At 37.6% G+C, this 26,814-nt stretch overlaps 1 protein-coding gene across 6 annotated transcripts in view; it reads left to right on the plus strand.

Annotated features, from left to right (window-relative positions):
* Window positions 1-5,268: 5,268 nt before the first annotated feature.
* The window catches only part of AGL (amylo-alpha-1,6-glucosidase and 4-alpha-glucanotransferase), a gene marked incomplete at both ends in the record, with an annotated part of 77,993 nt that continues 56,447 nt past the window's right edge, over window positions 5,269-26,814 (plus strand). For 3 of the 6 annotated variants that reach the window (XM_079697379.1, XM_079697380.1, XM_079697381.1), the window contains 6 exons: window positions 5,269-5,350; window positions 16,830-17,040; window positions 17,575-17,741; window positions 18,982-19,185; window positions 26,068-26,249; window positions 26,414-26,525. In XM_079697379.1, coding sequence (XP_079553505.1) covers window positions 5,269-5,350; window positions 16,830-17,040; window positions 17,575-17,741; window positions 18,982-19,185; window positions 26,068-26,249; window positions 26,414-26,525 — 958 coding nt within the window. The remainder of the gene's footprint in view (window positions 5,351-16,829; window positions 17,041-17,574; window positions 17,742-18,981; window positions 19,186-26,067; window positions 26,250-26,413; window positions 26,526-26,814) is intronic. The other 3 variants (XM_079697382.1, XM_079697384.1, XM_079697383.1) reach the window with 2 other exon arrangements.

Here is a 26,814-nt window from a genome sequence, read left to right on the forward strand (position 1 = left end):
CACCAGGGAAGTCCCCATCACCCCTTCTTTTTTAAGGCTATCCTTATTAAAAGCCTAATTTTTGCTAAATGCTAAATGACACTTTTATTTTATTTATTTCTGGCTGCGTTGGGTCTTCGTTGCCGCGTGTGCGCTTTCTCTAGTTGCGGCGAGCTGGGACTACTCTTCGTTGTGGTGAGCGGGCTTCTCATTGTGGTGGCTTCACTTGTTGTGAAGTATGGGCTCTAGGCACGCGGGCTCAGTAGTTGTGGCTTGCGGGCTCTAGAGCACAGGCTCAGTAATTGTGGCGTACGGGCTTAGTTGCCCCATGGCATGTGGGATCTTCCTGAACCAGAGCTCAAGCTCGAACTCGTGTCCCCTGCATTGGCAGGCGGATTCTTAACCACTGCACCACCAGGGAAGTCCCCAAATGACACTTTAAATGCTTTCATTATTTCATCTCCTCTTCACATTGACCCCACAAGTGAGGTGATGTTCTCTCCATTTTATGGATGAATCAACTGTAATTCAGAGAGATTGAAACTAATCCGAGGTTTGTTTATCTCCAAAGGAGATGTTGTACTCTCTCCTTTTTGAAAAATCACTGTTTTTCTACACCTCTCTGACTTCAATTCTATTTCCTTTCCTATCTTCCCTTCTTCTCCTCACTGGCTATATCTGGATATTTCAAAACACGCAGAATAAATTATTCACCTTAGAAGGGATTTTGGAAACACAGTTCCAAATTTTATAAAATAAAACTATTAATAATATCAGTATACTATTGTTACAAAACAAAATACACAGAAAATACTGTTGAATATAAAAACCAAATAAGGCAGCCCCTCTACTTCAGACCCAGAAGATCACAGAATTGGGACCTAACCATAAATAAGACCCCCAAATAACTCCTTTCCTTTCAGAAAACATTCACATACATACACAAACCTGAAGAAAGTCCCTTCTGACCACAGCCCTTCTCCCACTCCCCAGCTGCATTAATATCAATGTTTTAGAAAACACTAGAGTCTCTGCCAAATAGCTGAGATCATCCATCAGTTGTTCCTCAAGGAGAGTTTTCTCCTAACAACTCCAGAATGAGATTATTGTGTATATATAGCTCGCTGTCACGCACAGGACAGGCACATGACAAATGTTCACCACAATGAAGGCGGCACATGGCACCACTATTGCCCTAGACTGCAAATTCACTGGCATTCCAAGAACTTTGCAAATAGCATGCCAGTGTCTTTTCTTTTTAAGAAGGATAATATGTTGCTTATAAATTTAATCTTAGAGACACTTCACATTAAATCATAATGTTTTCATTACTTAACATTCTTCACTTTCTTTCACAACATGAAATCTCCCAAATTAAGGCCATTTGGATTAACAAATCTTCTTTTTAAATTTAAGCGTTTGTTTAAGAAGAATTCACTACTAAAGCAATTCACTTCATCAATCTGTTTTACTTCTCATACCTGGCTGAAATGCTGGGCACTGAAGTTAGTGTTTTGCTGGAGGAAGGACAGCAGGCAAGTCTAATTTTGGAGCCCTGGTGAAGAGTGATCACCAGGTGGGCTGTGCAATGAGACAGTAATAGGAAAACCTGAAATCCGAAGGGGGTATGGAAAGGAGAGACTGAAGACAAACATAAATGTGGACTGTGTTTCACAACACGGTCAGCGCTGATATTTGTACTTACACAGTACTTAGTATGTATTAGGCACAGTTCTTAGGTCCTTGTTTAATTAATAGTAGGTACTATTTTTATCCCTACTTCACAGTTGGAAAAACCAAAGCACAAAGAAGTTGAGTATCTTCCAAAGCTTCATAGCTAGTTAGAGGCAGGGCTGGGATTCAAACCCAGGCACCATTTCATAATCATGAATTATTACGACTTTACACAGCATACGTTCTACAGCAGTGGCTCTCAAACTTGTTTTTAACCCTGACCCCCAGGAGGAATACATGACCCAGCATATCAAAACATAAGTAATAGAAACAGAAGTTTTGTGAAACAATACTTTTATTAGATGTAGTGCATTCAGAGCTTTCTTATTTCATTTTTTAAATTGTTGGTTGCAACAAATAAATCAATTTTACAACCCTTAATGGGTTACGACTCACAATTTGAAAAACACTACTTTGGAGACCAGGGCTACAAATGGTATCTCAGTATCTCCACTTGGATGTTTGATGGTCATCTCAAGCAAGTGGACAGTCATCTTCGCTTGCTTATTGACAGTCTATAACAAAACTCCTGAATTTCACCCTCCAATTCTGTTCCTCCCCTTTGCTTCCTCTCTCACTAAATGACAGCTTCTTCTGCACTGTCCACATGCCACATGAAGCTATCAAGCACTTGAAATGTCACTATCAGAATTGAGACATGCTGGAAGTGTAAAATATAAACCAGATTTAGAAGATGATACAAAAAAGAATCTAAAATACCTCATTAATAACCTTTTATATTGATTGCATGTTGAAATCATGTTTAAGATAGAGTTAAATACAATATATTATTAACATTAATTTCACCTGTTTCTTTTTACTTTTTTTTTGATGTGGCTACTAGAAGAATTTTAATTACCTATGTGGCATATTATATTTCTGTTGGACAGAAATAATGTCCTGGTTGCTCAGGCTAAAAAACTTTGAATCATCCTTGACTCCTTTCTCTCCACCAGCAGGTGGTGTAGGCTTCACCATTAAAATAATTCGTAGTTCAACAACTTCTGCTACACACACACACCCCCCACTATCTCTTGCCTGGATAATTGAAATAGCTTCCTAACAGGTCTCCTTGCTTCCTTCCTAACCACACCCTACGGTTTATTTAGCTATTCCCTATAAAGTTGCCGAGTGACCCTTTTAAAAGGTCAGTCGGATTACATCACTGCTCTGTTCAAAATCCTCCAATGGCTCTTTTCCCCAGAGCAAAAGCGCAAGTCCTTGCGATGGCCTACAAAGCCTTTTAGGCCACTCACCCCTCCCCATCTATCTGTCCTAACTTTTTACCTCTCTCCACTCAGCTACAGTGACCTCTTTGAATTCACCAAGTATGCTCCTACCTCCCAGCCCTTGCACTTCCTGTACCTCTGTGTATAACCCTCTGCCCTGGATATCCTCTACCTTCTTTCTCTGTTTTGGATCAAATGTCAATTTACCAGCAAGTCCTTTACTCATTATTGTACTTAAAACTGCAAACCACCCTCTCCTGATTCTTCCATACTTTCCCCTTCTTGGCTTTATGTCTTATGACCTTTAATTATTGTATGTAATTTACTTATTTAATTTATCTGTCTGCTACCAATCACATGTAGGAGTTCCATGAAGGCAGTGACTTTGTTTCATTGCCGCATTCCCAGCACCTATGTGCCTAGCAAATTGTAGGTGCTCAATAAATGTCAGTTGAATGAATAAACGAGCTGTGAGTTTCCAAACTCAGTTTTGGACCATTTGCAACTAGCCATTCTCAGCAAACTACTGAAACAAGCGAACATTCCAGTATCTTTAGTTTTTAACCCATTATTCTTCTTGGACCTACAGTAATTCCACAGTAAAGAAAGCAAGATTCTTCTCCACACTCCAGACCTTTTGTCCATTTTCTCATGATCCCTAGGTGCCCTCCAAAGGCCCTGAAAGACGGGCTTTCCTTTTCCCTCAGGCATAAAATCTCCTTAGGCATCTGCACCATGTCTTGAATGTCTGGCCTAAAATATGTGCAGCTATAGCCAATATAGATTCTTAGTCTCAGACGATCTTCAGGTCTACGCGGTGTACATTAGGTGCAACCAGACGTTGTAAACACACGTGTATTTGCCCCTTGGTTGTTCGCAGACTGGCCACACTTCACCCACCTAGTCCTTCCATGTCTATATTCAGGAAGATGGGCCCGCTCTGTGATAGGATTACAAATGTGGACACGCGAAGGATGGAATGTCTGAGACTGTAGCCAGGCCCCTCATTTTAGACATGGGGAAATCAAGGCTCAGGGAATTTAGGCCAAGAAAACTTAGGGCACGTAACAAAGTCAAAACGAAGACACAAAACATAATGTGGTGAAATGGCACAGGAAGCCAGGTGGCTTGCCTCCTGCCATTCAGCGGGTCCACAAAACGACCCTGTGGTGCAGCTCAACCTAGCTCGCAGCCCCCTACCGCGGCATTTTAATGTTCAACCATGAACTCGCAGACTGTGAAAGGAGAGGCACGCCCCAGCCGTCTCACCTTACTCCAGGCGAGAAAAAAGGCAGCCCGCCGCCTGGTCCTCAGCCACCTCCTACACCCGGGCAGCCCGCGACCGGACTCTCGCGAGACTAGCGGTTGGGGCGAGCAGGTGCGGAGATTCCCGGAAGTGGGCGAGGGGACTTGTCAGCTCCCACCCCGGCTGTGTGCTCTCGAGGCCCCGTGGGGATCGAAGGTCTCCTCGGTGACCGGCGCGAGGCGGAGTCACGGAGAAGCTTTCTGCCACTCACACAGCAGCCTAGGCCCTGCCTTGGCTGCCGCCGCCCCTCCCTTTGCCCTTCACGGAGCCCGGCCCTCGTCAGCGGCTTCTTTCTGCGCCTGGGCAGCCTGCCTCTTCCCTTTAACTTTCCTTTGCGTCTCCTCCCCCGACTGTTTTAACACCAGAGTCGCGGGTCCTGCAGTGTCCCAGAAGCCGCACGTATAACTTGCTCGGTGTAAGTGCTAGGAATGCCGCCGGCGTCCCGGGGAAATGCGTTCCTTCTATCTATAGCTCTGTCTGTACGTTCAATGTCCACGGCAGCTATTCTAGGGACAACAACTGCTTCCCTCTGTTCTCATCTCCCCATTGGTGGCTTCCGACCCGAATTTGGGAATGGGGAGATCTCCCACCTGTTATCTTTGAGCAGGCTAATCTCTTGTAAGCAGAAGTGCCATATGAAGTCTTCGAAGCCGGTTGGCTTGGGACTGGGAATTTTACCCCAACCCCCCACACCCAGCTCCAGGCTTTCCAAAACGTATTGATTATGTAAAAATACTTCATTTTTTTTAACTGTAATTTTTGCTTCGGTCTTGTGCTCGAAGGGAGGAAACAACTATCAATTTGCTTTTTCTGATCTTATTTATAAGATTCATTCTTTCTCGTTGCTCTGCTAGGGTTAAAACACATTTTGAACATGTAAGTGTGGCTGTCAGCCTTAGAGAATCTAAGATACAGTTATTTTCTTTATCTTGATTCCTTTTTTGTTTCGTAGGGGTACCTCATTCGATTTCGGAGTTCTTTTCATTCTTCTGAAAGATTTCAAATCCTCAAGAAGCCAAAATGGGACACAGTAAACAGATTAGGATTTTACTTCTGAACGAAATGGAAAAGCTGGAAAACACCCTCTTCAGACTTGAACAAGGTCAGTAGTAAGTCATTTGATTAGCTCTGTGTCTTTTACATTTTTAATTCATAGTCATGTTAAAATTTCTTTTAACTTTTAACTTTTAGACATCATTTCCAAGGAGCTTTCTAAACCTGATTTGTGCAGACGTTGCTGTGTTCTAAAAAATATCACTAATGAAAGTGGATTTTAGTTGAAAATGTTTTATTTATATCTGTCATGTTAGAATGAGGATAAAATTGTTCACTTTACTTTGCATTCTAACTTGCACTTAAGACAGAAGTTGCATTTATAATCGGAAGATTGACCGTATTATTTCCATTAGCATTTACTATTAAAACTTGGGAAATTGCTTCATAAGTAATTTTACTTTGGTTATATCTGTAGTTTTGCTTTTTTATAGCTCTCGCTCTTTTCCTTTACCAGACATGTGAATTAGTAAAATAGATCACAGCAAAAAGTAAACTATTATTTATGTTTGTCAAAAGCCTCTCAACTATGGAGAAGGTAAAAAAACTGAAAATATTTTTTTGCTGAAAAAGTGAAATAACTGATCAGGTTGTGTTGAAATATATTTGAGCTGTGATTTAAAAGATCAAATTATATTTCTATAAGACTTATCAAATAGATGCTTTATTTTCTTAGACTATATTTTTCAGCATTGAAAAAACATTTCACACTCATTTAAGTTAATATAACTTGTGAAGTAGTCAATAGAAGTTTAGTGTATGAAAAATAAAATACAGTCCCCTTTATTATTGTACCAAATGATGTTGATAGTAGTAATAAACATTTTGAAGAAATTTTTTTCCCTGAATTTCTCAAGAGCTAAATTATTTTTAAAAATTTCGTCCATCAAATGTGTTTCCTCCATGCCAAATCTTTATCTTCTTCCAACTTCAGCATTTAAGATCACTGAGTACTTAGTCCATTTTTGGCTTTCCTGACTCTGTAGTTTTCTGGTTTTAATTTTTTTTTTTTTTTTTGCGGTACGCGGGCCTCTCATGTTGTGGCCTCTCCCATTGCAGAGCACAGGCTCCGGACGCGCAGGCTCAGCGGCCATGGCTCACGGGCCCAGCCGCTCCGCGGCATGTGGGATCTGCCAGGACCGGGGCACGAACGCGTGTCCCCTGTATCGGCAGGCGGACTCTCAACCACTGCGCCACCAGGGAAGCCCTGGTTTTAATTTTTTTTCCTACACTCTTAAGTATTCCTGTCAATTTGGTGGTGTCTTTTGCTGAGCTCTCTTCTTCCGCATTTTAATTGTGTATATCTGCAAGGAATCCTTTCTTTTTCTGTTCTCCTGCCCTCAAAGAAGTATACGTTCTCATGGCCTCAGCTGTTGCCTCCATACTGATGACTCCTTTTGGGAGAAAGGCCTTGAGCTTTGCTTGCTTCTTGGAAGCAAGCGAGTATAATGGCACGAGTAGGGAACTAGAATTTTCCTGGCTCTGCTGCTAACAAATTGTTTGACTTTTGGCAAGTCACATTAATTCTAAACATTACTTTATTTGTGATATGAAGGTATTAATTTCTGCTTTTCTACTTTCCTGAGTTTTGAGGCTCAAAATGAATAATAAATGGCTTTAAAGCCCTAAATAGATATAAGGCATTGCTAGGTCACTATACCTGTCTATTCTCACCATCGATTCTTGGCTTCATCCTAGTATCATGCTATGGAAGAGCCTTAGGATAGCTCCAGTCAGATTTGCTTAAATTTAACATGTCCAAAACCATCTCCTCACAATTCTCAAATCTTCTTTACTTCTCAGCTTCCCTGTTTACTTTTCCATTTTCATAGTTTCCAAGGCTAGAAACTTTGTGCTGTTCTTTGATGATTTTTTCTCTTTAACTGAAGTCTCTTTTTAAGCCCTATAATTTCTTTCCAGATGTCTCCTCTTGCCTGCCTGTCTCTTCCATATGCCTGAATATGGATGCTGAAATAATCTTCTTATGTCATCTCTTCTCTTTTTATTAATTGGTGTTTATAAGGTCAAATTTAAATACCTCTGCCTGGCTTCCAGGACATTCTATAATGTCTATAACCTGCCTTCCTTAGCCAAGATTTTATCTCATTGTTCCTCATTATTAGTATCCTATATCTTTCCAGTTCCCCTGTTAATTCCCTCCCCAGTGGCTTTTCTCATGCTGTTCTTACACCTCCACTCCTGTCAGATTCCTCTATATCTATTAAATCCCTTTACTATCATTTTATGTGTTGCCTCCCTCTCAGCCTTCAGCTAAAATTCCACCTATTCCATGAAGCTTTTCCTTAATTTGTTATTATCTCCTTTCCTTGATTTCTGATTACTCAATGGGCATAGAACAGTTAAGTGCTTAAGGATGTGGCAGTGTCTAAAACCTTATAGTGTCCAACTGGAGTTTAAGATCTGTGCAGATAGAAAGTATTACAAACCTAGTGCAGTGTACAACAGCTAATAAATCCCTGCTGGTTGATTACTGAAGTGCCAGTTAAAGCTAGCCAGGCTATTTGAAGAGGGAACTCTGAAGGGTTTATAAAATAAGAATATGGTGACTCTGTAACTCTGGTTAAAGCCAGCAAATTCATCCAAATGATATAAATGGGAACATGTCGAATTTTTTTCGTGCAGTAATGATGTCATTGTATTATTTTAGAAGATAATTATACTGTGAAAGATGACGAGAAGGGACATTGGAGACAAGAAATCATGGAGAAGGCTATTTTAAAAACATGTCTGGTTTAACTACATCAGGGTTGAAAAAAAAGGGACAGAGTATGAGACATTTTAAAGTTCATAAGACTTGGTGACCAATTATGTGTAAAGAAAAGCTCTGTCAATTTTTGGTTCTTTCACCAAGCTCTTCTTCATTTTGCCTTTCTTTTCACTTTTCCCTAAGAAATGATTCCTGTGCATTTTCAAGGCTAATATCTCTATAGACTCTTCTAATTTAACAAGTACAAGACCGCATAATTATCTTTTCTAGCCAAATGATAGCCTGTCCCTGTATTTCCTATCTCATTTAGTGGCAAATAATGAATAAAATCATTATTCCCTAAACTTGGAATTCTTCCATTTTTTATATAGGTTGGTCAAATTACAATTTCTATTTTTTTAAAAGAAAATATTTATAAAGATTCCTTGATTAGGAGTCAAGTTTATATAGATTGAGTGGAGGGAATGGGATAGAAAAACTTAGTTTACAGTAATAGTTTAATCACTCGTCTTGCCAGTTTAATTGCCTGCAAGAGAGAAATGGCTAATCTGAGTAAAGTATTCCTGGTGTATGAGGAATAAGATAAACATACCATGTGCTGCTGTGCTAAGCTAATTTTAGCAAACTGAGCAATTAATTATGGAAGCTGATACACTCTAGGTATTCTTATGTTTCATTTACTGTATATAAAAATTTTAGTTTCAGGGATATGGATTAGAGGTCTACAGAGTGGATATATATATATATATATATATATATATATATATATATATATACACCCTTGGGGGTATGCACTGACCTGTCTAATGGGATATAGAAAGAATAGGATTTATTTCTCTTTCTTTTCTCTCTTTCTTTCTTTCTGTCTACATATCTACCTATCTATTTTTTGATTTTTAAAGTCAACTAAGGGGAATTCCCTGGTGGTCCAGGGGTTAGGGCTCTGTGTTCTCACTGCCAAGGGCCTGGGTTCGATCCCTGGTCGGGGAACTAACAGCCCACAAGCTGCGCAACACTACCAAAAAAAAAATTCTTTTTTAATTAAAGTAATTAAATTTTGCTAATATATGAATTGATATTGATGCTCTCAGTTTGTACGTCAGATGCGTTAATAACAAAAAAGATATATTCTGAGGAAAGAGGGGAGGTTATAGGTCTAGAAGAGGTTGACAGTCATACTGCCACTGGTTTGCTTGCATTATGTTGCCATGAATTACACTTTTACCTAAACCAGGTTAAGTAGATATACAAGCTATATTATCTTAAATAGTAGCATCTTTACAATACTTTGTAATGAGAGGTAGTGTAACTGTACATGCCTCTTTTACCTCAAGAGGTTGTCAAACTTAAAGATGAGTTAGAAAGTGTTTGAAATTTGCTGTTTGAGTTTTGTCCTTTTCAGAAATGACACACAGCTTTTTCTATAGTATACTTAGAAAATATTATCAGAAAAAATAAACACAGTCTAACTCTGAGGTAAACATGAGTGTGAAAGTAAACTGCTTTTGATGGAAATTGATGCTGTAGAGCAGAGTTCAACACATTTTTTTCCTGTAAAGGTTCAGGTAGCAAGTATTTTCAGCTTTGCAGGCCATATGCTTTCTGTTCCAGCTACTCAGCTCTGCCATTGTACTATGAAAGCAGCCATAGACAATACATAAATAAATGGTGTGACTGTTCCAATAAAACTTTATTTACAGAAAGAGGGTATAGTTTGCCAACCCTTGCTACAGGAAGAGCATTTTGAATATGTATTTTTAGCAACACTTTCATCATATGATTTTACCCATATAAATGAATATCTGCTCACTTTTAAAAGTTGATAACAAAGTTTTCTAATCTGTTTGAAATCTACCAAATAAAGAATTTCAGTTGGTTTTCAGACCATCTCTTTAATATATAAAATGGGACATCTTCTCTTCAGCTTGTAAAAGCAATTAATGTATGTCAAGGAAAATATTTATATTTACTAACACATTTCAACAAAAATATCTACATAATTGATGAATGGAATTGAAAAGTTAAGGTCATGGACTAGTAAACATAGCTACCAGGAATTTTATCCATTGGGATTTGGGTATCTTTATGTCGTATTTTTTTTCAAATCTGAGGTCATTAAATCAAGTATCAAAATAAATAGGACTTGGAATCTTTAAATTACTTTATCAGACAATATTAAACCAAGACTTTTAAAATTAATGAAATTTATTTAATCACATTACTTTCATGAAAGATATTACCAATATTAACTTTTAGTGAGAGCCAAAAGATTTGTTTCAATAATTAGTAAATAAAATTAATTATTTAAAATATTGTTTATTTTATTTACATCTTATTTTTGTGTTTTATAAATTACATGATCTATTAAATTATCATATACGTATATTATATAAATAAATATTCATATTTGGAGACTACTTGTCATTTTTTTTCTGAAGGTAGACCACTGATCCAAATACTGTTTTAGAGGTTTTGGATGAGTTTCAACCTTTGTTCTACAAGTTCTCTGAATCCTTGTGTAATTATAAAAACAATATTTGTATAAGCTGAACAAGGGACAGGTTATTTAGTTGTGCTCAGATGGCTAATCTCTGATATTTGTACTGTTCAAAATGGCACCATTACTTCTGTAATAAATTTAATCATTCTTGCAAATATAAATATTTATAGTTCTCACAGTCACTTAAGTATTAAAACTTTACATTTTAATTCTTTGGGCAATTACTTCTCAATCTACCTCTTCATAATTATAGCTCTAATATAAAAATGTTTCCCAATTTTATACCTTTTTTATAAATTATAAAAAGATATAAAAAGTTTTTGTTTATGCTTTTTGTTTCAAAACAAAATTGGGTTTATACTATCTAAACAATTTTGATACCTGCTTACAGTGTCATGGTGTGTGAATTCCACCTCCCTGCTTACTGCCACATTTCAGTCATACTTTTTTCCAGAAAGGATTTGAAAGGACCTATATAGATGCATAAAATATAAAAAAACAGTCAAAGTAATCATGTTATTAAATATCCCTTGATAATATGATTTATAGTGGCTTTATACTATTCCTGCTTACAGAATACCATAATTTGTACCATAATTTAATCATTCCCAATCATTAGATATTTAGTTTGTTGTGAGTTCATTTAATTATAATAAACTGTGATGAACATCCTTATATATAATCTATGTTTATATCACTGGTTAATTCCTCAGAAAATAAATGTCTTTATGAAATTATTGAGCCAAAAATCTAAACTTTATTAATATTCTTAGTATGTTTATGCCAAATTGCTTTATAGAAAAATTTATGCATGTAGCTACTTGGAAAAGAAATTATTAGTTTCACTGTATAGTAAAAGTAAGAAGTAAAAATGAGTCCCTCAATTTTTGCAAAGTTACTTAATAATTACATTTGAATAGTTTGTTTCTTGCTTGCTAAATCCATTTACTGTGAATAAATTTATATCCATATTTTGGTCCAATCCAGGAATATGGCTAGTAGAACTTATCACTAAATTATAATTTTTTCCAGGAATGCCTAGAACTTCCATTCCCTCATATTATATGTATTGCAGTATATAAAACAGCATTCATATTTCTCTAGGCAAATACAGAAGTATTTAATTGGATTAACATAAATTGGAAGAGTCCAGCATTCTCTTAATGTCTTATACTGATATCTTTTCTTCACAAAGAATATCTTACCCAATGTTTAATATTGTGGTGAATTTACCACCTGTCAAACATCACTGTGAGAGATTTACTTCTATCAAAGAGCAATTTTAGCCATGACTGAAATATATCTACATGTTCTCTATTTCAGGATTTGCCTTGAACGAAACTGACATTCTTTATATATAAATAAATAGCAGTTCACACTCATTTTTCTGATTCATATCACCACAGCAGGGTTCATTGTAGCTGTCTCCCTTGCTTATTTGTAACATCTTTCTCTGATGGTGAAAAACCTGGCTCTTATCACCTTTGTTTTTGAAAGATATTTTCAACAGGTATAGAATTCTAGGCTGACAGTCTTAATCTTTCAGTACTTTTAAAGATGTTGCTCCACAACCTAAGTGTCCATCAACAGATGAATGGATAAAGAAGATGTGGCACATACATACAATGGAATATTACTCAGCCATAAAAAGAAACGAAATTGAGTTATTTGTAGTGAGGTGGATGGACCTAGAGTCTGTCATACAGAGTGAAGTAAGTCAGAAAGAGAAAAACAAATACCGTATGCTAACACATATATATGGAATCTAAAAAAAAAAAATGGTCATGAAGAACCTAGGGGCAAGATGGGAATAAAGACGCAGACCTACTAGAGAATGGAATTGAGGATATGAGGAGGGGGAAGGGTAAGCTGAGACAAAGTGAGAGAGTGGCATGGACATATATACACTACCAAATGTAAAATAGATAGCTAGTGGGAAGCAGCCGCATAGCACAGGGAGATCAGCTCAGTGCTTTGTGACCACTTAGAGGGGTGGGATAGGGAGGGTGGGAGGGAGGGAGATGCAAGAGGGCAGAGATATGGGGATATATGTATATTCATAACTGATTCACTTTGTTATAAAGCAGAAACTAACACACCATTGTAAAGCAATTATACTCCAATAAAGATGTTAAAACAAAAGATGTTGCTCCACTGTCTTCTTGCTTGCATTGTTTCCCATGAGAAATCTGCTGTCATCCTTATCCTTGTTCCTCTGTACATACTTGTGTCTTTTTTCCCCTGTGGCTGCTTATAAGATATTCTCATTTTCACTGGTTTTGAGCAATTTGATTTTGATGTTCTTTGGTGTAATTTTCTTCATATTTCTTGTGTGGGGGATTTGTTGAACTTCTTGGATCTGTAAGTTTGTTGTTTTCACCACATTTGAGAATTCTTTACCCCATTATTTCTTCAAATAATTTATGTCTCCCTTCTTTCTTCTCTCCTTTGAGGACTCTTTATGTTAAGCCACTTGAATTGTCTGATGCACTTTCAAATTTTTAGATTCTTTTTTCTCTCTTTGTTTCTTTTTGCATAGTTTCTCTTCCTGTGTCTTGAAATTCACTTATCTTTTTTTCTGCCATGTCTCACCATCCATTAAATCCATTCTCTGTATTTGTCATCTAAGACACTGTAGTTTTAATCTCTAAAAGTTTGATTTGGATCTTTTTCTTTTGTTTTAGTATTTTCCATGTCTTGACCTAACTTTTTGCACATATGGAATGCAGTTATGATAACTGAAATCCTTCCTTGTCTACTAGTTGAACATCTGTGTCACTCCTGGGTCCGTTTTCATTGATTGATTATTCTCCTTGTTATGGGTTTTGTTTTCCTCCTTCTTCATATGTCTCATAATCTTTGGATGCCAGACATTATTAATTTTACCTTGTTCGGTGCTGGGTATTTTTGGATTCTTATAAATGTTCTTGGTCTTTGTTCTGGAATGAAGTTACTTGGAAATATTATAGTCTTTTGAGTTTTACTTTTATGATTTGTTAAGCCAGTCTAGAACTTTGCCCTTTCTAAGGCTCATTATTCCCCACTACTGAAGCAAGATCCTTCTGAACTTTCTACCCAGTGCCTCATGAATTATGAATTCTCCCAGTCTAGCTGGTGAAAACAAGCACTGTTCCTGGTCTCAGGTATTTTTCTCAGAGACATTCACTGATCAGTACTCTTCTGAATACTCAAGGGAGACCTTTGGAAGATCTCTGGAGTTCTCTGTGCATCTTTCTCCTCTTCATCCACAACTCTCATCTGAAAACTCTAGCTGCCTTCGTCTCCACAGATTCTTAGTTCCATCTCCTCAACACAGGAAGTCAGTTGAGGTCTGCCTGGGTTCCTTCTCCCTGTGCCCCAACCTGGAAGCTCTTTCAAGGTAGTAAGTAGGCAGGGGCAATTGTAGGGCTCATCTTGTTTACTTTCCATCTCTCAGGGATCACTGACTTTTGTTGCCTGATGTCAGGGGTCTTGAAAAATCATCATTTCATATATTTTGTCTGTTTTTTTTTGTTGGTGGTGGTGGTTTCTTTCTTTTAAGTTTCAGGGAGGGGGGTAAATCCAATCCCTGTTATTCCATCTTTGCCAGAAGCAGAAGTCTCAGTCCTTTAGGTCTCTGTTTCCTCTGTGTGGAATGCCCTATTCCAGATATCTGTGTGGTCAACTCCCTCACCTCCTCTTTCTGTTTAGCAGTTTTTTCTTGGATGCTGGACATTGTGAATGTTCTGTTTTTATCTCTGGATTTTATTGTCTTGCTTTAATGGAGTGATAAGTTTTATTTTAGAAGTCATTTACATTATTTGTGGATTAGCTTAATCCTTTTGAGGCTTGTGTTTAAGCTTTGATAGGATAGGTTTATAGTAATTTTTACTCTAGGGCTACTTTAACCCTATTACTTAAGACATGACTCTCTTGAATACAACAGGTGTTCAGCAAGGTCTCTTAACTCTGGCTGCTTAAAAATTGTAATGTATCCCAGGCCTGAGTGAGCTCTGAGAATTGTTCAATTTACAGCTCCCACTAGTTGTTCTTTTCCCAGCCTTATGTAGTCAAACCCTACTCATGTACAGTTTAGTATTCAGGCAGACTCAAGATGACTCTAGGTAAATTCCTGGAGCTCTGTCTCTGCATAGATCCCTTCTTGTCATACTCTGCCCTGAAAATTGCAGTCTCTTCACCCTCCAAAACTCTAATCTCTGTGTCCTCAACTCAGTGAGATTACTATTCCCGCTCCCAGTGTCACAGTCCAAAAAGGTCCCCTAGTCTGATAGCTAGAAGGTTCAGAGAAATCATCCTTCTCTCAGGGGTCACAGTCCTCTCTACCTGTTTTTGAGAACAGTTGTTAATGTAGTTCTTTTAGTTTTTCATCAGAGGGCAAGTCCAGTACCAGTTACTCCATTATGATCAGAAGCAGACATCTTCAGAAGGATATTTTTAACACACAAGATAGGTCATGTCACTCCTGCTTAAAAATATTCACTGGCTCATTTCAGTCAGTGAAGAAGCCAAAATACTTACAATGACCTTTAAGACTCTGCATCATCTGGCTCCCCTGTTACCTTTCTTTCCTTATATCCTACTATTCCTCCCACAGCTTATTCCAGTGTAGCCATGCCGACCTTCTTGTTATTTCTGGAACCACCAGGCATGCTTCCATGCTAGGTCCTTTGTGCTCTCTGTTTCCTGTGCTTGGTCAGCACTTTCTCACCATGGCCATGGTGAGCCATGAGGCTAACTCTCTCACTTCTCTCATGCCCTTCAACTTCTCAATAACCATCCTATTTAAAGTTGCTACCGTCTCCTCACCATCACTCCTTTCCCTCCTTTTTCTTACACTGCTCTGATTTTTGTCCCTTAGCATTTATCCCTTTCTGACATACTACTTTTTCTTATTTATTTGTCACGTCCACTGTTTAATGGCTGCCTTACCCCATTAGAACTCAAGCTTCACAAGGGCAGAGATCATTGTCTTTTTTGTTCCTTATTACATCATGTGTGTTCAGTACATCATTTTTTATTACTTTGTTGGATGTTTAATAAATTAAGTATCAAAAATATAAATATTACTATACTTCTTTCTTCTCAAAAAGTTCCTTAAGCTTAAAGATTATAACCAGCAGAACTAAATTTCCCTGCCTTCATCAGTTATTATTGCCCATCATTAATTAAAACGTTACACCCATGTTAAAATATATATGCCTGAATTTCTAATAGACTTTACTATAGTCAGAATTTTTACATCCTAACAATTATAATCAAGGTTTAAAGTCGGCCTTGAACCAATAAATTTTTTTCTTTCATAGTAAAGTTATAACTGTAATTTGTTAACTTTTTTCCTCTTAGGGCAAAATACTTGTAATACAGTACAGAAATCTCAGGTATATTTTAAAAGAAATAGCCTAACTAAGGCAAAAGTGAGAATGTTTTGGCTTTCAGAATTCCAAGAAAGGCTTAAGTAACTAAACCATGAAGAGTAGGTTTAGGGGCAGTAGCATGCTGGAGTTGCTGGTGTTGTCTCACAAGAGCTGATCATGCATATCTCTTCCCAGTTCCACATTCAGTGATGCCATGTTGGTAGCCTGAGATGGACCATGGTGAGACTTGTTTCCTCCAGAAGTCAGCAAACACTGCAAATTAGGGTTCCTCACCACTCCTATCCCCGTCCCACTCAGCTCCACAAAGCCACTTGTTAACCCTCTATTACCACATCTCTGGAGTTGAGCAGACATCAGGGACAACTGGTATCAGGGGCTCAAATGCCTCTAGAACTGTTAGAAATCTGAATTCTGCCTCTCTAGAGGTTGACTTCTCTCAGGGAAGACTGGCTTGCTCTATCTGGTAAGATAGTGTCCCATGATACCTCTCAACTTTTACGTACTATCAGAGAATCTGATACCACAGAGAAACTCACTTTCTCTGCTGCAGTTTGAAAAAATACCAGCGAAAGTGTCTAGTTAGATGCCCACCTCTGAGCAGTTCAGGAAGTGGGACGGAGGTAATCATGGAATGGAATGGAATCATGTAAGAACTTGCATATCCCAAAGTAGCCATGCGACTAGTAATCAGTTTCCAGGAGAAGAAGAGAGGGACAGTACAGAGCAGACAGTGTCTACTGTATGTTAAAATAAAAAAATTAAGCTAAATTGAAATGCAAAGTGGTTCCAGAACAGCATTAAATATTTGGAGTTCTTTTAAACATAGTTGAGAAATCATTGTTGTATAATACTTTAAATAAAACATCTTTTTAATATGGTAGCTTAAGTCCTGCAATGAGTTTATTAAAATGTGCTTTTTGTTTAGGGTTTGAACTACAGTTCCGATTAGGCCCAACTTTACAGGGAAAAGCAGTTACTGTGTATACAAATTACCCATTTCCTGGAGAAGCATTTAATCGAGAAAAATTCCATTCCCTGGAATGGGAAAATCCAACAGAAAGAGAAGATGATTCTGATAAATACTGTAAACTTAATCTTCAACAAGCTGGATCATTTCAGTATTACTTCCTTCAAGGGTAAGGTGCTCTGTATGTGAAAAAAAGTTAATTTATTCTATAACTTGAAGTTATCTAACTTGTAAAAAGTACCATATGAGCCATGGCAGTGCAATTTTTACAGGGCTTTCCTGAGATGCAAATAGAATATGATCCTTCAGTTTCTAGGAAGTAATTGTAAGCTTCATTACATATTCAAAGTATTACTATTATAAAGTAATGGCATAAATACTGTAGTCTTTTCATGCAACCTGATTATAGGATGCTATTTACTTAAGTGCCCTTGTTATTACTGATCTTAGTACACTTATTTTTCCTTAAAGCAATTTTATTAGATATATATGTATATATTGTATTATGTCATTATGTAAAGATTGGAAAAGGATGAAACATGGCTTTTCTATTGTTTTATTGCAACTTTTAAAATGATTTTATGTGCCTGGAAATATATTTTTAAATGGGACAATTTACTTTCCAATTAAAGAGTCAGACTATTAGATGAGAATTATTTTTCCCATCATTAATTGAGAAATTTTTGTTTTGTTTTTTCCTTAGAAATGAGAAAAGTGGTGGAGGTTACATAGTTGTGGACCCTATTTTACGTGTTGGTGCTGATAATCATGTGTTACCCTTGGACTGTGTTACTCTCCAGACATTTTTAGCCAAGTGTATGGGACCTTTTGATGAATGGGAAAGCAGACTTAGGGTTGCAAAAGAATCAGGTAATGTCAGCTTTCTTTCTTTTCTTCTTCTTTAAAATAAATGTAATTATCTTCTGTGATACAGATTTCAAAGGCTTTAATTCTTTTAATTTCATTCCTTAGTACATTTAGTAACATAAATAGAACTGTATGAAATTGTTGCTACTTGACCATTTTTAACCTACAAAAATGGCAAATTTTATGGTTCAACTGAATAAATTATGGAACTCTATGACAAAATAAGATTATTATTGTTTCTAAGACTTTACTTTGACATATAAAAATTAGTAAGCTACCAGAATGTGTTGGAAAATGTATTATCATGGACTTCCCTGGTGGCACAGTGGTTAAGAATCTGCCTGCCAATGCAGGGGACATGGGTTTGAGTCCTGGTCCAGGAAGATGCCACATGCTGTGCAGCAACTAAGCCCATGCGCCACAACTACTGAGCCTGCGCCCTAGAGCCCACAAGCCACAACTACTGAGCCCGCGTGCCACAACTACTGAAGCCTGTGCTCCTAGAGCCTGTGCTCCTCAACAAGAGAAGCCACCGCAATGAGAATCCCTCGCACTGCAATGAAGAATAACCTCCGCTCTCCACAACTAGGGAAAGCCCTCGCACAGCAATGAAGACCCAACACAGCCAAAAATAAATAAATAAAATATATTATCATTATATATAATTTTAATTCAACAAGCCTTGATTAATGGTCTTCCATGTGGAAGTCATGTGCTGCCATACATACCAAGGGTAAAATGAAACTTAAGGTGTATTTTACTCTTAAGTAAAGGGTAATGTTAATTTTCTACTTTCGACTTAAGCATAGAGTGAAGAAAGAAATGAGAAGTTCACTGACATAACTAAAACAGAATACAAGTACTATGGAACATTAAAACTAGGAGAAAGATGTACTGATATACTTGCATTGGATATATTTTCTACATATAAATATATCAATTCAAGAAATATAAATTGAACCCCTAATAGTAACTAGGCATTGTGTGTGATTTTTTTCAAATACATCATCTCATTATCCCTATCTTGCATATGAGGACACTGATAATCTTGAAAGATTTAAGTAGACTTGCTTGAAGTCACTTGTGGTACAGCTAGGATTTAAACCCAAGTCTTTAACCCCTTCTCTGGTAGCATGATTGCCTTGCCATTTAGAATTACTTATGGAAGTTTAACCTTACATTTTGCTTAGTTTTAGGTATGTTTTTTCTTACAGTGGTCTTTGTTTATTTTCTTGTGTTGCAGGCTACAACATGATTCATTTTACCCCATTGCAGACTCTTGGACTATCTAGGTCATGCTATTCCCTTGCTGATCAGCTAGAATTAAATCCTGATTTTTCAAGACCTAATAAAAAGTACACCTGGACTGATGTTGGACAGCTAGTGGAAAAATTGAAAAAGGAATGGAATATTCTTTGTATTACTGATGTTGTCTACAATCATACTGGTATGAGCTTCATTAACCACTTCTATTAATTTTAATGAGAATATTATATTCTAATTATTTCATTCCTTGCTGTTTTATATAACATAAGTTTTGAAAACACAAGTGATGATTAGGTGTCCTTCAATTTAAAAATCACTTTATACAGTACCACTTTTTTTCTTTCAAAGAAAAACAGTGTTAGTTGAAGATACCAATATGTAAGTATTTTACATGTGATGATTATAAAAACAGGAGTGTGATCATAGAAAAGACCACATATTTCAATGTACAGTATTAATACTTTACAGACCAACTAATGAACCCTATATAGCCATAGCTCTGGTACTATAGCATATATTTGAAAAAACTGAATGGTGTTATTTGAAGAGAAAATTATTGGTAAATTCTTAGAACTTAAATTTGAAAATTATATCTTTTATATGTTAAAAGGTATTATTAAAGTTTGGCACCCAGGATTTCTTACCAGTATACAATTCTATAAAAATGTATCAGAGGTTTCCAGATGCTGATCCTCAGAAAATGACTGCTTCCATCAGCTCTCAGAGTAACTGGGTCTGGAGAAGCCTCTGCCCCTGATCAGCTTTCAGTTTAACCCAGTGTACCTTGCAGATGCTCTTTTCTGTTTGCCATGATGTAGAAAAGTCAGGAAACCACTGATTTACATATGTAAACAACAGGAATTCCAGGTGGTACAAAACATTTAACAACAACAACAAAAATCTCTGGTGTGTGTGTGTCATAAAATTGTTTTCCAAGTAACCATAGGAACTATGAAGATGTTCAAAAGCTCAAAGATTTGGTTCATCAATATAGACAATAATCTCTAATGATAATAATAAACAATCAAAATTAGGCGAAGAAATAGGAACATTCTAAAATTTGTTGTTTCTGCATGCACCTGGAAACTAAGCATCAGGGTCCACAGTGAAAACTGCCTAATGTCTAAGAATTCAGTATTCTTCGCTTGAAAATTTGACGTTATCGATAACTACTTTGACATCTTTAATACTATTCACATCAAATTTATCCAACCACATAATGGCAGCATACGAATTATGATATGGCTTAGGCAGCTGTAACAAAAAGACAAAAATATAGTGACTTAAGATTTAAATTATACTTATTTCTTATAAAAGATTAAGTAGGCATTCCAAGACTGGTGTGGTAGCCAACCCATGATAGGGAGCTAAGTTCTTTCTCTCATGCTGCTCTGCTGTCTCCAGCACTTTGCTTCCATCTCTTAATCAAATATGGCCCCTCCAGTTCCTTATATCACCTCTACCCAGTGGCAATGAGGAAAGGGAAGTAATGTCTTTTAAGGGCATGATCTGGTGTATATATCCCTTCTGCTCACATTGCACCAGATAGGATTTTGTCTCTTGTCACACCTAGCTATAAAGGAGCTTGCAGTGTAGTATTTTGTTTGTCAGCCATGTCTGTCGCTGAACCTTGAGAGTTCTGTTACTAAAGGAACAAAGGGAGTATAAGGTTTGGAGTACAGTCACAGACTCTGTCAGAGACTGTATTTTCTAAAGCATTTGAGAGATTCTGTGTAATATAAAAGAAGTGAATGTTGCTTCCACCTTGCATGGAAAGTGTTGCGTATCATAATGTCCTTTCTATGAAATAGGTTTTCATTAAAAAGTTACTATCCAGGGAAAGTCAGCTTCCAGAATGGCACTGTTAAGGGCTTCACAGACCCTCTACCCTGCAAAACAGCTATAACTGAGGAAAATTGTTTTTAAAAGACTAAAGTCTCCGAAAATTGTCCTAAGGGCATTCAGCATATGGAGAGACATTTATGCAAGAATATGTACTAAACCTCAGAAAGAATAGTGAGTCTGTGACATTTGAACCACAACCTGCTCCTCCCTCCCTACCCTTCCCCAGTCAGAGTGATGATAGGTCTGTTCCTAGCAGGTGCTGCCAAGGACACCAGGCTCCCTTTCTCCCTGGCTCCCAGTCTAGGGCTGTGGTTGAAAGGGGCAGGCTTCTAGCGTTTCTCATTCCCCCCTTTCAGCACTATGTTATGGAAACTATTCTAGGCAAGAGCAGATGAGAGGCCTGAGGCTCCCTTCCTCCACCCAGCCCCCACTCAGAGAAAGTTCTACTTCATGCATGGCAGGTCAAGAATACTGGACCCTTGCCCCAGCTTGCTTGTGGGGTCGGGGTTCCACACCTGGAGAGGAAAGCCAAGAAAACCAGAGGCTCCTATCCCTGCCACCACTGGTGGAGCAGTGACACAGGTGTTCTGCCCCCGGGAAGAGATGTGCAGTAAGAACAGAGTAAGAATGGAACTGACTTTATTTGGCACATAGCATGGGAAAGTTCAAGCCTGTGAGCACTGTTGAAAACAATGGAGGCTTTGGTGGTAAACAATCCAAAGGAGGCTGGTATCTTCATGAGAGCAACATGCTAAACCATAGGCCAGCTACTGGTCTAACAGAGAGAACCAGGGAAAGAGACAGCTACCAAGAGCCTTCTTGGGGTCAGAACAAGCCTCAAAGACAGGCCTCAAAGACTACCCATGCCAAGGGACCCAAATTTAATTGGATCACATTGCAGTGCTCCAGAATATTATCAAAAATAATAGCACAGTCAGCCTGAGTAACAGCTCAGGAGAGAAATAGCTGAGTGTGATACCAACAGAAGCAGACAGCTTAACAGATTTCAGGGAAAAAGACACTTAAGAGAGCCCTACTAAAAACCACCATCACCCCAGGCTGACTACCCATGGGCAAGGCTGCACCCTGAGTCGCAACATCAGAGTCTGCACACTGTGGGGGAAATAGACTTCCCTAAAATAGTCCAGACAAGTCACAAACCAGCAACCAAACAGACCTGGAGGGGATGGGATCAATATCCAGAATTGCTACAATATGTTATCTAAATCATCAATACTCAACAAAAAATTGAGACATGTAAAGAAACAGCAAAGTGTGGCCCTTAGGCAAGAAAAAACAGGCAACAGAAATCACCTTTGAGAAGTCCTAGATGTCATACTTGAAATAGACTTTAAAGCAAGTATTATAAATGTATTTAAAGAATTAAAGGAAACCAAATTAAAGCAGTAAAAGAAGATATTATGATGATAGCCCATCAAAGAGGGAATATCATAAATAGATAGAAATTTTTAAAAAGAGCCAAATGAGAATTCTGGAGTTGAAAAGTAAATACCAAAATGAGAAATTTCACTAGAGCTGTTCAGCAGTATGTTTGAGTTGAAAGAAGAAAGGGTTAGTGAACAGTGACTATGCAATCTAAAGAACAGAGAGAAAAAAGATTAAAATGAACAGAGTTTCAGTGAAATGTGGGACATGGAAACATCAGAAGAAGAGGAAAGAATGGAAAAAAATACTTGAAGAAATAATGGCTGAAAACCTCCCAACCTCCAACATTAATTTACACATCCTAAAACTCAGGGACCTCCAGATAACATAAACAAAAGAGAGCTACACTCAGACACATCATAGTAAAAATTTTAAAGCCAAAGATTTAGGGAATCTTGAAAGTAATGTCTTGAAAGGCAGAGATTATCAGAGTCAATTAAAAAATAAATAAATAAAACAAGATCCAAATATATGCTGTCTACATGCCACACACTTTAAATTCAAAGATACAGGTAGGTTGACAGTAAAAGGATGGAAAAAGATAAACCTGAACTGGTTAGTTTAGGAGTTCCCTATCTGACTGCTGCAGAGATGGCTCAGCCTTGGGCATACACAAGGTCTTCCAGACTGCCAGAGGTGAATGGGATTTCTTTTTAAGGCTGGCTTCCTAGAAGTCACCCTAGGTCAGAGTGTACTTCGTTGTTCACTCGGTATGCCTGCCTCTCCCAGAATGAAACTAACCCGAGACTGGGAGGTAAGGGCAGAGGGCATCTCCCATCTTGGCCACACCTGCCTGGAGCAGAGCACTGGGGTAGAGCTTCCATAACACGTGGTTGGTCGGGTGGGATAAGGGAGCAGGTTGTGGTTCAAGTGCCACAGACTCTTGCTATTCTTACTAAGAATTAGTAGGTTTTCTTGAATAAATGTTTCTCCGTGTGCCAGATGCCCTTAGGACAATTTCTAGAGTCTTTTTTTACTGGGCTAATCTGGAAGTCCATCTTTCATTTTTAATTTTGATACGTATTAAGACATAGTTTGGAGTTTAACTCCTCTTTCATATAGAATGAGAAAAAAAATACTTTTATTAGCTAATGTTTAGAATTCTTTCATTTTACACTTGATTTTGTTTCATAAAATTGAGATAAGAAACAAAGTTTCAGGATTTTACCATGTAAAAAGTTGGGGTTGCCTTAGTATTTACTCTTAATAAATGAAAATCCAAATTGGATATAATTATCATGACATTTTTCTCTTATATAATCTTGAATTTCAATGACTATGATGATAAATCTTGGGAAAACTATCTTGATTCAAATTTGAAGAATTATCAATTTAACTTTTATTACAGCATCTCTGCTTCTTATGTATTCTGTCTATTAAATAAATACTAAGTAAATCAGTGACTTACTAAATGATTTATCATATAAGTGAAACTAAAAATAATAATGATTTTAAAACTCTGTAAGGATTGTAATGGTTCTCAGCTGAGTGAACAAGGCATGGCCACATTCATCTCAGCCATAGAGCAAAATGGTTAGACTGCAGATTCTGAAGAGACTTGCCCAGTTCTTTTCCTGGCTGTGTGACTTTTGCTGAGGTACTTATCTCAGTCTCTCATCTGTCAAAGGAACAAAATAGTATGCCCTAAATCATTTGGAAGGGCATGAGGGTTAATAAATTAATGCACTTAACAGTTCCTGGCATATGGTAGGTATTGAATAATTGTTACTACTTTAATGTACATTAACCACTCCTGAGCATGAATTTACAGGGCATTAGTCCATTTTAAAGATGAAGCAAAATGTGTCTAAAACAAATTACCTCCAATGTTGTAAACACTTGAAATACCTTGCAAAACTCCTGATTCTGATTCTGAACTTACTGATACAAATGGGTAATAAGATACAAGCTATACCCTTGTTCTTTGAGTATATTTTTTTAGCAGTTTCTCAGCCTCACTTTTATCAGTTTTATCGAAACAATATATCTTATTAACCTTTCAAGATTAGCTATACAAAGAGGTTGCCTATGAGAGAACTGAGTTTTCTTCCATCAGGATTGTCTAAGCAAAATTAAAAACAAAAACAAACAAACAAAAAAACCCTTTCTAGAATGAAGGCTCCATGAGCACCTGAACCTAGCTCCCTTATTTGCTACAGAATATCTAGCTCTCAGAACAGTGCCTGGGATATATGACACTTTCAGTGTAGATATATGTGGACCTATGAATGGATTTTGTGTTAACATGCTGTCCCCAGGCAGTGCTGTCATCACATGCTTGGGTAGATGTGCCTGGGCCTCAGCTGGAGTCTGGGCCAGTTTGAGAGATGTACTGAGAAGAGTGGGTGTGATGAGGAAGGGCATGTTCAAGTAAAGAGAAGAACTAAAATGTAGCAAACCTCCCTCCAGGGTTTAGGGGAGATGAGAAGGAAAAGAGAGGGCACAAAAGAGAGAAGCAAAAATTTAAGGCAACCAAGATAACAACACCTTTTGTAAATCAAGGAAGAGGTCTTTTGTAAATCAAGGAAGGACTAATCAGTAATGACAAATGTTGTAGAACTTGAAAGTGATGAAAATGAGAAAGTAACACTAAATTTCATGATTAGGAGGCTGGAGTAATCTCGGTGGAGCACTGGCTGTAGAAGCAGATTGTAGTGGGAGAAGGAATGAGAGTGTGGGGAGAAAGTGGAAGTGGTAGATACAGGTTGGATTTTCAAGACATTTGGTCTCGATACTAATAGACCCTGCAGAACTTAGAGAAATAACTGCATTTAGATAAGGTGTGTGTTTGTATTCTTAGCTTTGGGGAGATACAAGCATATTTAAAGATCTAGACTAAGGAATCTCACCTCCCCCCCACCTCAAAAGAAAAATAAAACCCACAGGAATACATGATATGTAGGAGAAAAAGATATAAATAACATTTTGCGTTCTAAGGATAGGTAAGAGACAGAACCTAGAGCTTAGGTGGGGCTGAAGGAGGGCCCTGTCACTCAGGAGACCAGAAGTAAAAAGGAGAAGCTCCTGGGGAAAGTAAATGTCAGGGGGCTCTTCTGCCCTAGAACCTAACAGCCAGACACTGAAAAGCCTAAACCAGAATTGAAGATACAGGTAACTTTCTGCTTTAATGAGGCCAGAGAACTTGAAGTCAGGGCAAAAGCCCAGCCTGCCTTAAAGGAAAAGATGTCCTTTAGGTTTAGAAGGTGCATTCCAAAATATAGTTCACCCAAGGACCATCAAAAGAGGCCAAGGGGGCTTCCCTGGTGGCGCAGTGGTTGAGTGTCCGCCTGCCGATGCAGGGGACACGGGTTGGTGCCCCGGTCCGGGAAAATCCCACATGCCGGGGAGCGGCTGGGCCCGTGAGCCATGGCCGCTGGGCCTGCGCGTCCGGAGCCTGTGCTCCACAACGGGAGAGGCCACAGCAGTGAGAGGCCCGCGTACCGCAAAAAAAAAAAAAAAAAAAAAATGCCAAGGACAAGACCCTTCTTAACTCCCACTACAATAGTAAACAATTTATACAATGGCATTAATAAATGTGTTGATCCTATTTACTATCAATTAAAAACTCTTACAACAGAAAAGAAAAATGTATGGTGAAATAGATGATAGGATACCACAACCAAAAAATTGTTTTCATACTACAATATCATTATAAAATATTGATATCTAATATATAAAAAAATGAGTGATAGATGTTGATATTTTATTTTACCTTTAAACTTAACTTCAGTTTAATTACATGATATTACTTTATGTTTCCTTTTTCTTTAAGCTTCTAAAAGTAAATGGCTCCAGGAACATCCAGAAAGTGCATATAACCTTGTGAATTCCCCACACTTAAAACCTGCCTGGGTCTTAGACAGAGCACTTTGGCATTTATCCTGTGACGTTGCAGAAGGGAAATACAAAGAAAGAGGAGTAGCTGCTTTGATTGAAAATGATCATCAAATGAATGTCAGTATGTATAGAGGAATACCACACTAAAACAGTAGCAGAATTTCTAAAGTGTAAAGTAAATGTGTGGTTGAAAATCATTTAGAGCCTGTCTTTTAATATGGTAAATAATGTTTCGTAAAAAGATTTTAAATGTGTATATTTTAAATATTGATATTTTTCAGTGCATTCGAAAAATAATTTGGGAGGATATTTTCCCAAAGATCCATCTCTGGGAATTTTTCCAAGTAGATGTTGACAAAGCAGTTGAACAATTTAGAGGACTTCTTACACAAGGTACAGGATATACACTAGAATGTTTCTATCGATTTTAAGAAATCTAGTATTACTCTTTGAAGCGATAACTCTTCTCTTGGTTAACACATTATTAAATCTGTTATTATTATATGATATTTGTATTATTTTTGATGCTCTAAAACTATGATTCTGGAAGCTATCTTAGAGTTAGCAGAGATACCTAAAGGGCATGTCATAATACATACTTATTTCCCTAGGGGACTGTTTCTTACATTGATTCCTTAGCATAATGCTCAGAATACCGTAGAGCTCAATATGTATTTGTTAA

This window comes from Hyperoodon ampullatus (assembly GCF_949752795.1).
Source record: "Hyperoodon ampullatus genome assembly, chromosome: 2".
NCBI lineage: Eukaryota > Metazoa > Chordata > Mammalia > Artiodactyla > Ziphiidae > Hyperoodon > Hyperoodon ampullatus.